The sequence below is a fragment of the Thermobia domestica genome, chromosome 8 (assembly GCF_964235325.1).
Source record: "Thermobia domestica chromosome 8, izTheDome1.hap1.1, whole genome shotgun sequence".
In the NCBI taxonomy this organism is placed as follows: Eukaryota; Metazoa; Arthropoda; class Insecta; order Zygentoma; family Lepismatidae; genus Thermobia; species Thermobia domestica.
Window position 1 is genome coordinate 24,384,383 of NC_137461.1, and position 11,975 is coordinate 24,396,357.

General features: G+C 35.7%; 1 protein-coding gene across 1 annotated transcript in view; it reads right to left on the reverse strand.

Annotated features, from left to right (window-relative positions):
* Positions 1 to 11,289, reverse strand: part of Septin1 (Septin 1) — a 51,063-nt gene extending 39,774 nt beyond the window's left edge. The window contains exons 1-3 of the mRNA XM_081768275.1: positions 10,804 to 11,289; positions 6,838 to 6,943; positions 1,720 to 1,806 (exon numbers count right to left, since the gene is read on the reverse strand). Coding sequence (XP_081624401.1) covers positions 1,720 to 1,806; positions 6,838 to 6,943; positions 10,804 to 10,827 — 217 coding nt within the window. The 5' untranslated portion in view covers positions 10,828 to 11,289. The remainder of the gene's footprint in view (positions 1 to 1,719; positions 1,807 to 6,837; positions 6,944 to 10,803) is intronic.
* Between the last annotated feature and the right edge of the window lie 686 nt (positions 11,290 to 11,975).

Consider the following 11,975-nt stretch of genomic DNA (forward strand, 5'->3'; position numbering starts at 1 on the left):
AGTCAGGAAGTACACTATTCACGGAAAGTATTCCCCCCCCCCCAAAAAAAATGCTGATTTTACTTCAAATAGGCTATAAGCATAATACACACATTAATTTGTTCTATAATTATCTCAAGCTGAGTTTTTTTTTAAATTCATTCATTCAGTGCATTCAGAACTTTATAAAGGTCTTATGTTGAATGTTGTTGACTACCTCAACATGAAAGCATATAATTCGCCTAAAGAAAGTTCAAAATCTGATAAAAATAACTTTCAATGCGATCACCTTAGTTATACCAATAATATACTAACAGAAAGGTCAAAAACCCAGGTGCGTTTTAAGGTGTTTTTTTTCAGGTGGGTACAACCTGCTACCATCCATGTAAGTTATCGGAATTTGAATAAAAGGTTCGGAGTGAGTGTTTAAAAATTTGTCAGTAGACTAATGTTACTGCCATATAGGGGGCGAGGGGGTTTATACAATTATTTACAATGCAACTTGAAGCACATTCAATGACCCTGAGATACTGAATCACAAGCCTACAGTAGGTGCTTAGAACATTAATTATTGAAAAATTATCGACCTATGTTATTTCAGTGGTTTAACGAAAACGATCTTGATAGGGTATAGCTCTGTGAGCGATATGTAACCCGATAACTAATGAAAATGTTTACAGATCGACTTTCTGGATCGATGGAGCAATTTTCATGTTAAACAAAAGAACAGACCGGTGGCACAATTGTATCTATTGCGTTCCTCCTTTAACTGTGTAACCTGAAGTTTTCGCTGAGAGCTTATCAGATCTCAAATCTACTTTTTCGATCAGATTTAGTTCTGAAAACTACATGAAAGAGAGTAACGAAAATGAAATGAAATCTTTTGAGTTTTACGTCCCACGGTTAGGCTAAAGGAGACGGTGAAGATGAGAAATGAATGAAATCGTGGAATGAAGAAAGTGGGAGAACCCCGAGAAAACCTACGCACATGGTGTTTGTCTACCACAAAGTTCACTTGGCGGGGCTGGGATCGAACCCGGGATCCCAAGCACCAGAGGTGAACGCTCTAGCACTGAGCCACCGCGGCCCCGAAAGAGAATAACGAAATACAATACTGGAGAACAGTTTAAAAATACAATCAGCTTAATCAGTTTAACAGGCTGATAGTAAAATTGTAGGCCAGAAACTGTTACATGATCTCTTCATCAGTAGATCAGTTTATCCAGTGAAACTTTGGAATCAGAAACACTTAAGACAATTATTACTGAACTGGAAAACCTGCCATCCAAGAACACCCTGTATTTCTGTTTTCCAAAGATGTAATCACTGTATTAAAAGTAAAAAGGTGACACTATAAGAACTGTAGTCTTCTACATAAAATTCATGTTAATACAAAAATATATCATTCCTTGATAATAGTATTAAAATATAATCAAATTTCTTTATCAAGCGATTTCTTGGGTATGTTGCATATGTATTTTTAGTTAAATATAGACAAAGAGGCATCATTAAGCGATAAGCGAGTAATATTCAAGTGCTTGGGCTCAAAATTCACCTAAATGCAGCAGCAAACAGAAAAAGTGGAGCAACGCAGAAAACACTCTTTTGACTTCTATTTTCCTTTCTTATTCAATTTCTTCGCAATTTTGACAAGATTTGTGTTACTTTCTTTTAACCATGCGTCAATTGGTATCCTTAAATAAGAGTTAGGTGCACTGTTAGCAAGTTTCTGATACATACCTACTGCATCAGGCACTACCCTTTCTGGGTACAGATCTGTCAAGAAAAGACTGTTTACCAATGTAGATTTTCCCAAACCCGATTCACCTAAAACAAAATAAATATATGTTAATACCAAGTTCCATCCACATTTATACTCGGAGCTACTGAAAAGAACTTTTCAGTATTCCGTGTACGAAACAAAATCAAATTTCAGCAAATAACCTCTTAATAATGAAAAATCTATTGAAAACTAATGATTATTATAGTTTAAAATACCTTAAGTGCTACAAAATGTGCGCTAAAGGAATTTGATCAGTAGTGAAACAATGCCTTAGAAATCTCAAGGTAAAGGGTATTATTACAAGGCAATCTGCCCACACCTGAATTGTGTTCATTTAACTACACGTCAAAATTTGATGCGAAGGATTTTAAAAGACACTTAACTAACATTAACTGTTAAATAAATCTTCATAAAGAAATGCCATACAGTTTCAATACCTCTGTTTTTTCAACGGCTTAAATTCTTCTATAAATTTAACTAACGTATCTTTTAATAGAGAGTATGGTACCAAACGACAGGAGGTCTTGTCAAAACTGTGCAACATTTGTTTATAAAGATGTATTTAACACTAAATAATCGCTAAAAATGAGATATGCGTAAATTTATTTCATTGAGTAAGGTATTTTACTAGTTGGGTCAATTTTAATCAATACCATATATATATTAAAATTTCTAATAAATGAAGATTTAGTTAAGTTTTTAAAGTTTTCATACTTTTGAAAAATGAAAAAATGAAATGAAATTTTTGAGTTTTACGTCTCACGTTATGCCGGCTAGGGTAAAGGAGACGGTGATGATGATCAATGAATGAAATGGTGGAATGAAGAAAGTGGGAGAACCCCGAGAAAACTCACGTACACGGTGTTTGTCCACCACAAAGTTCACTTGGCGGGAGCAGGTGGAAGCCACTCTATAGTGTTGTTTAGCAAAACTGATCAGGAATGCTCTCTGTTTCATCGCAATATTCTGTATCCAGGAACTGAGAAAAACTGTCCTTTATATATTTATATGGAAGATTTTTCGCAGTTCCTGGATATATATATATAGTTTTAACGTTTCAGGATTATGCACCGATACTATAGGAGATGCGAATACTGGTGAAATGGAAAAAGTGAAAGAAAACGGGAAACCGTAGTTTCCTACTGCAAAATCCTCTTGGCAACAGCAGGGATTCCACGCACCAGAGGCGAATGCTTTACTGCGGCCCTATTTACTAATACGAATGCAGAAAGAAATCTTATCAAATCATGGAATGATAGCTAGAGCATATTGTGGTAGGCAAAAGAGAAAGAAGGTTACGGAGGCTATAGTTCATGGACGGTAGCAGAACAGAAAAATCATACATGAAGACGAAAAGATTAGCTGAAGACCATTGGGTATGGAAGTTTCTCAGCCGAGGCAATTGACCTGCCAATAATGGCAGAATACCTATGATTATAATAATGGTATCAAGGAAGCCTTTCGCACTTTGTTTAAAAGAAAATAAAACACGAATTTTAGGAATGATAAAAAAAAAAAAAAATAAGAATAAAATAAATAAAAATAAAAAAAATAGAAGATTGCGATCTTGGCCAAGAATTTTAGGAATGACAAAAAATGCATCAAAAAATTGGGATTTTAGCCAATAATCAGTTTCTGGATCAGGGGTCAGAAAATTTTTGAATGGCCCCTAAATCGAGTTTTCGTATTTCTTATGGAATAAACAATGATTGGGTTTGGCTACACTATATGTAGTTCTTCAGATATAAGGCCTACAAGAAAATTTTTTACTAAAAAATATATTGGATCTTGGATCAGAAGCCACAAAATTTTTGAAGGCCCCTAAAACAAGTTTTCATATTTTCTACGAAATAAGTACATCATATTGAGTTAAGTGATAGTTTGGGTTTGGCTACACTATATGTAGTTCTCCAGATCTAAGGCATACAAGAAAATTTTTGATTGAAATATATTGGATCTTTTGATCCAATAAAATTAAGTAAATAAAATCTGCTTAAGTTAACTTTTGCAGATGTTCTTAGTAAAACAATGTAGAAGTTCTACCTATGTGAAAAGAAGTCGTGTTCATTCTATATTCTATCCCAAGTGAACATAGACTAGTGAGAAATGTTCTTGCTTTACAATCAGGAAGGAATGGTTTCGAGACCAGCTTCAGGCCATCTTAAACATGTTCCCTTTTCCACCAGGAGAACGCCAAGATATAAACCCTGGTCAACTTCCTTTTCCATTGTTCCTGTAATCAGCTCTCCTAGAGGCAAGATACTGTAGTAGGCAACGGTCTATATTGTGAAGGAATGATGGTTTGTGCATAGGGTTCAAATCCCGGTCGTGATTTGGAGCTCCCATTAATAGTAGATCCAGTCCCATGGTGCTGCATTAGGACGCAAAACTTGTTATTGATTATTAATAGAGTTAGTAATTTTAGGTGTTGTATCTTAATTTTATTTATTTTTTTACTATTAAAATGTCCAAATTAGTGTATCTTGCAACGAAAACTTTACACGATTAATCCTGTGTTTTCGTTGCACCATTTTAAACTTTCTTCAGCTTATTTATTTATTATATTTGCAAGAAGGAAACAACCGCTTTAAACTTATTTATGAAATATATGAAATCCGCTTTACACAACATATGAAATCACAACTGTCACAAGGTGTTCTTAATATATGGACACTGAATTGTTCAAGCACAGCAGCTAGACTTTGGTCCAAGCCATGCGGTCTGAGTGGAGACCACCGACTGCTAGAGTGAGAGTGGCTGTTTTGGGAAGCGGACTGTGTGTCGTAGTGGCTAACGCATCGGCACGGTATGCCGGAGACCCCAGGTTCGAATCTCGCTCCAGTCAAATCACTTTTTCACTCTTTTGTAAGTTATTTTCTTCACCTTGTTTGCCGAATTGTATTACTATAATCAGTGGTGCCCACCCCCCTCATGTCCATGACGCACCCCCCTCAATTGCCTATCCGTAGGTGTTCTTCCATGGAAAAAAATCTTTTCGATTAATCTTTACACCCTCTCAAACATTTATATAGATTTTTACCCCCCCCCCAAATATTTCAATGACGCAGTTTGCGTCATAGCCCCCCCCCCTTGTGGGCACCCCTGCTATAATAACTAAACAAGGAAATCACGTAACTTTCGCTTCAGTGCAGTCCCGTTAGATAAAAGCTACTGAATAGGATCCAATATCAAACTAACCAATAACGGCTATCAACAATCGGTATTGCTGAGTGCTTTTGCACATACAATATCTGCTTAGTGACTGGATGAGTTGATTGATTTGAACGTTAGCGTCTCGTCTTGACAAATAAAACGTGGACCTACATGAGCTCCCACCGTGAATAGTACCCGCGTCTTCTGTACCCAGGACGATATACTTAACCACGCAACCATGAGCGTTACGTAGTGACCGCAGATGCAGCCTCACTGGAACAAAAAAATTTTTCCGGACTTGTGACTCTAATAACGTTTTGTCCTGGGACTTGTTTTAGGCAGGCTTTCTAATACGCCCCTATATGTATCTATTTGTACAGACACGAATAAACATAACTTCCACGCATTCAAATCATTATCCAAAACTCAATTCTTTACATTTTATCAAACAGAATATTAGTGTAAGAATTATCGATGTCTAGATTTGTTATTGCTATGACTATGATACCTCTCGCATACGTCCTTACATCATGTTAATCATAAAGAGATCATAGCATAACTGCAATATGATGTTAGTTTTGGTATTTTTTTTATATGAATATTTGAAGACCTGAAATAAATTAGGATCTAAGTGCCATTTGAACAGTTTTGAGATAATGATGTCTTTCCTCGAGAATTCGTACCGTGCACATACACCTCATGCATTCTATTGGCAATAATCTGTACTACTACGCACAGGTTTGGCGCTTAGATCCGAATACACTTAAACTGGCTTGACCCATAGACTATCATTCCGGTTATACTCGAAACTTCAGAAAATGGCACTTAGATCGAAATTTACTTCAGGTCTTCATTTATATCTGAAATCTGCACCTTTTTCTAAACCAAAATTTCGCACCTAAAATTCTCTAATTATTAATGATCCAGTGTACATTGGCTTCGCAGATTCAGGAAGTTTGTTAATAATAATAATTGATAATCTATACATATAAAAATAGAAGAGACTGTGTTTGTGACTTTGTACCTCTTGAATCACCCGATCGATCTCGGTCAAATTTTCAACATGGTCGAGGTTCAGAGAAAAATCAGTGAGGGAAAGGCTTTGAAGTTACGTCAAAGCGCTGAATACCAATTTAATGTAGTATTGAGTTTAGTTTTTGTGTTTTCCGCCCTCATGCAATAACGAGGTCATAAACAACCAGACATACTATTTAGGTCGGCTCTAAACCATGAACAGGAGTTGGAGGGTGAGTCCCCTACAGTATTCGCTGTTCCCCACCATATTACCTCGCCTTCAAGATAGCTGGATTCATAGGCGCCGACTTTGGGGGACAAGACGCTTTTAGCCCCAATATTTATAGGTGGGGTCCTTGCTTCTCCCCCAATATAATCCAGTCGAGGATTAACAAAGAGGAGCAAGAATTTCTGTCTTCGTCGTGCCTTTAATTAAATATAGGAAGAGCCTTTTTATTCGATAGAAAGCGCCATTTTCAAAACTGTGTTTAATGGAGCATTGAAGCTTCAACCAACACACTGGCAGCACTGATATGACAAGTGAAGATCAATATGGGCGCAAACTTACAGTATAAGTTCCCAAATTTTGAACTTGAATTTGTTTAAAAGCCTTTAGGCAAATTTGCATTAGGTCGTGAATTTGGATGCAGCTTACCGAGAACTTTGGGGGGGTGGGGGGAGAAGCCTTTATCAAGCAGTTGAACGTGATGATATATTTATTCATTGTTTTGGCCCTACCAATATTTTCTTCAAGTTGGCGCCTATGGCTGGATTACAGGACCAAGCCATCAGCCCCGGTGAGTTTACAATCATGAGGAAAATATACATCTACCACATACATTTACTTTTTAAAAAAAAAAAAAAATCTAACTAATGGATTAAAGAAATTAAAGTTCAGGTCAACCTACCCACAACCATCAAAGTGAATTCAAAACCTTTTTTCACGGATTTCCTGTGAACTTGATTTGGTAGATTGGCGAATCCAACATAACCAGGGGTTTCTAAGCTCGCAAACTGAAAAGGAAAGTAGTCATTATTATTATTTTTAAACATTAAAAATCCAATTTTCGATCGATAGTAATATATATATATATATATATATATATATATATATATATATATATATATATATATATATATATATATAAATTTCATATATTCATATACCGGTATTAAAAAATAAAATAACATACTAAAAAATAAGCTTCATATATTAAGATCCCTGTAAACATCAGATCTCAAAAATTAAATGCAAGTGAATGTGAATTGCTACGCGTAAAATGAAAACTCGACCATCACGAACTACACACTCGGATGGTCATAGTTTACAGATCATTTATTAAACTTTACAATACACGCTCAGCTGCATATAGATAAGCAGGGGCGCTTTAAAAGGGTATAGTAGAGTAAAGTAGGATAGAGTAGAGTAAGATAGGAGTATGAACGGGTAAGCTTAAGTTTAGGGCAGTTTTGATCCAATTTCATAACATTAATAGAGTAATTTCTGAGTGAGTATTCCAGCTGGAACGGGCATTGTGAAGTTACTGGTATTCCAAAGCTATCAATAATGAAACATTTTCCTCATTGTTCGGTGCACTAATTTCGAGTGTTAACAATAATACTCCATAGCCTAAAATACGCTGCTTATCCGTGTAACTAAACAGTCAGCACTGGTAGATATCTGACCCGACTCTGATACAGAAGATTAATTTCTGGTCTTGATTCACTACCATGAAACAGCGCAAGTGCTATCTAAATTAGCATTCCTACCAACTGCTATTGCTGATTTTGATAGTGTGGTCATAAACACAATCTGCATGGCTTTATTGAACTAGTGGTATCAAATCACAGAAAAATATGAATAAATCTACCAAGTACTATTCCTAATTCTGGCAATCTTGTACCTAAAACATTCTGGAATTTGTTTATTTTTTTAATGTAGGCGAATGTTTAGTGTATGTATCCCAAATCTGATTCCTTGTGGAAGCATACAATTTCCTGTGCTCAATTTCCGGTGAAGATACATTTGAGAAGTTGCTAAATGAAAATTAACGAACAGAAGTAACAGCTTTGGATGCTCAGGCGTTGATCATACACCACCAACTGAGCTTCCGCCCGAGACGTTTTTTTTTTCTTCTTTCTTTATAAAACTGTACAATTATTATTATCTTCTAGTAATAATAAAATTAATAGCGTACTTCGATAAAATTTTGCACATAGTAATTCATTTTAGAAAACATGCTCGTAGAACTAGTCTCCATTTTCTTTTGGATATTTGATTGGTAATATTAACAATATTCGAACCGAACTGAGACGAATAAAACAGAAGTATAGACGGTCTCAGAACACGAGAACCTTGATTCTTGGAATTTGCACAGAACACCCACAAGGCTTTGCCCCTTGCCAACAGGCCATAAATCTAAGGGTAATAGTTAAGAACAGCTACTTCTCATCTCCCGTGCACGAGGATACATCTTACTGTTGCACTACCTAAACACCCTAAGTACAAGGGCAAGAACTCAGTTTATTACCTACTTTTTAACATCCTAGATAGTCAATGAATAATTCCTGAAAGTATGGCGTTTCTCGTCCTTCCCTAAATGGGAAGTACGGCTCCTTAACTATAACCGAAACGGTTACTAAAGTATTGCTACAGAAATGACAAGAAAGGAACGACAAATTCCAACTGAACAATTACCACATTACTATGAATGCGTGACGCATAGCATGCGTACTATTATGCCCTAGTATTCGTAGCTGATTATATATATATGTAACCAAATCTACACAATACACACATCAATCAAATTAGTTTTTGAGTGTCGGTGAGTTTTGTGAAATCAATTCACGTATTTCTTACGTAGATTTGACGAAATTATGCTTCCCTCATATAGGATAGCACCGAGCTCCAAAGTGGCGATGTTGTGGGGCACTGTAGAGAGTTGCTAAAATCAATCGGCACTTTTCTCTCCCCTATTCCATTACACTTGCAACACTGACACATTATGCTCTATTGTCAGTTAACCAAATATTTCCTCACTACGTCCTTCCTACAGCCCAAGATAAAACTAATTTTTCTCCGTATGATGATCTTTAGTACCTTTTTCGTCTGTCCGATGCTTAAATTTCGTATAATTCATTCAATTTCCTGGTAAATTTTGTAATTATGGGGAGACCACCTGCGGAACTTAACCCCTCTTTTCCATTAACATAAACGACTCGACCCAACTTCCCTACATGTTCGTATGTGTTTATTTCCACTGCATATATATTATCAATCTGTACGGAATTATTTAAGCATGCACCAGGAAAATAAAAGTGCAAAATGCCTGTAAGAATCACTTAAGATAAAATATGAAGTAAAATATATTTTTTTAATCTGACGGCTTATTGCAAAATTGCAGGAAGATGTGTATGCACAAAATGTGATGGCAGTAGGTGACTCATTTCTAAGCAAAAATCTGATAATAAAAACACGTTCTTTTATATATTAGTAAGGAAGAATTTACCACAATCCTCTCTCCTTTTGTCATTCAACAGCCCTAAAATCATATACTGAGGAAAAGAAACAAAAGATTTCTCGAGCGAAATGCAACTTAGACTTCCTACCGCCTTCGACTTTCTAACTTACGTCAAAAGTATTTGCAGAGAAACATCGGTACAGGTGAAGTTTAATGGCACGGTGACGACAACTTTACAAAGGACGTGTGGATAAACTTTACTATACGCCCCAGCTTCACATCGGTAAGCAGGACCACTTTTAAGGGGTGCAGTAGGGTCGGGGGTAATAGTATACATGAGAACACCCTGTCTTCCGTGCGCGAGGATACTTCATATTATATATTTATACGTTACCAAATTAAATCACTGCGTTGTCTTCATTATATGTGCTTAACATTCTATTTTTACTTTCTAGAATAAATTTTGTTGATTTCGATTCGAAAAATGTTAAATATTTTTAAATTTATATCATGATGCAGACCAAAATCCTTGTTGCATATAATGTAATGCGCTATAGCATATAAAGTACAAGGGCAAATAGGTACGTTCTTTTTATTTTCGTATCAGTGGATAAGTAAATGAAAGTGGGTTTGTTACCCCCTTTCTAAGTTCGTAGATACTCAATGAATAATCCCTAAAAGTATGAGCGTCCAGCTTCTTCTGGAACTCAGACGGTCTTACGTATACTATATCCGGGTCGGGTTAGGAAAGTTTCGACCCATTTTGTTAAAATTAATAAAGTGTAATTTTTCGTGTCTGCATAAGGATACCAACTGGATCAGGCATTATTCGAAGTTAACTCTAACACCTGTCAGGTTAGGTTAGTTTAAGGGGATCCAGTGTAATTTTGGACCCCCTTAACGGAACATGGACCGTGCAAATTAATGTTTTTGTAAGCATATAATAATAATACACAACAGATAAATTTCTACGAAATATACGTCCCTGTTTGGTAGTTTATGTTGTCTGAAGGGTTATGTTGGTAAAAAGAACTTTATTTTTCTCGTGTTTCCTGATTTATCAAAGGAATTTGATTTTATTTTGATCCAACTTCGTAAACGTAATTTTACAAGCGTCTGTTTACATTCCGCTACACAACAAAAGATAAACCACATATCTTGACATGTAATAGATCTTCTTAACGAACTGGATTTGAACACTTTGCGTTACTTCAACGATATCATTTTTTCAATTGTAGACTTATAGATGTAAATAACTGAATATAACACAACCCTTAAAAAAACGTGCTCATCACAGTTTTTCTCAAAGAAGTCATTGTCCCTAGTCTGTTGAATGATTCCACCGCAATGGTGGACTTTTCCTTATATATTACGAAATTAAAGCAAAAAACTTAAGATATGTTAGCTACTTACAGTTTTAACTGATTCACTTGACATCTTTCACACGCCTCAATCACTTTCTCAACAATTCTTATCCTAAAATCAACCACTTTAAAAATATATAATGATTTGTCTCTATCACAACCTTGCGTCCTTTTGATCACTCAGCCAGACCGCCGGGTGCGCTACAGGATGTGAAGTCAACTTCCGTTTCAGTAAACATTATCCATTGGTTCTGTCAAAGGCGTGGTCAAATACCATCTAAGTTGCCACATTTCACGCACTGATTTCTTATTTAAATGAGACTTATTAAGAGGAATGTTACGACTACTTTCTCATGCAGAAGAGAGAAAATCTTTTAGTCTATTATAAATTAAGATTCCAAAGTTCTACGACTTAATCAACATTCATTAAATTACAGTATGTTGTCTACACGCCACAAGACGCAGATTTGGCAAGAACATAACTTCCCCTTTTTGTAAGTTGTGTCGTCTGCCGACCCATTTCGAAACAGCTGCAGTTGAATGTTGTTTTTGTCAGATGCAGTATTGATGTTCTTTATTCTAGCCAGTAACTAATCTTGCAATTTGACGAAGCATGACTTCGTCCAACCATGAGTTTCAGACATGAAGAAACTTTTGCTAACCCTTGCCATAGTAAGTATTAATGGTATTTGAACAATTATCTTCCTAAACAGTCCTCGAATAATTATCGTACGTAATGCATATTACATACTTATACGATGTCCGATACAGTAGAAGTCCATTATAACGGGGTTGTTGAGGGACATGCTTTGCCCCGTGGTATATCGAAATTTGACCGTACAAGTGACAAAAATCAGTCTATTCTGTTTCTTCTGCGAAATCTTTTGAAGTGCATGGGTCATGGTCAATTAGAGGATGTGGTAAAAGCAAGTTTAACGGTAAAATTGTACTACAAGAAAGTTTTTTTTTTTTTTTTTTGCAAATTTTTCACTGTTTTAACTTGACTTTCAAAAGTAAATTTTTATTTAACCCTAGAATGGCAAGCATGTTAAGAGAAGCACTATTGGCAAGCATTAGTAAATATTACGACTATATTATAAAGTCGAATTTGCGTAAGGTTATGAAAAAAAAAACTAAATATTTTATACATATTCTGAAAGTTTATTTAGTACTCAATAAGATACCGTTGCTATATGACCTAAGTAAAACAATATATTTTAC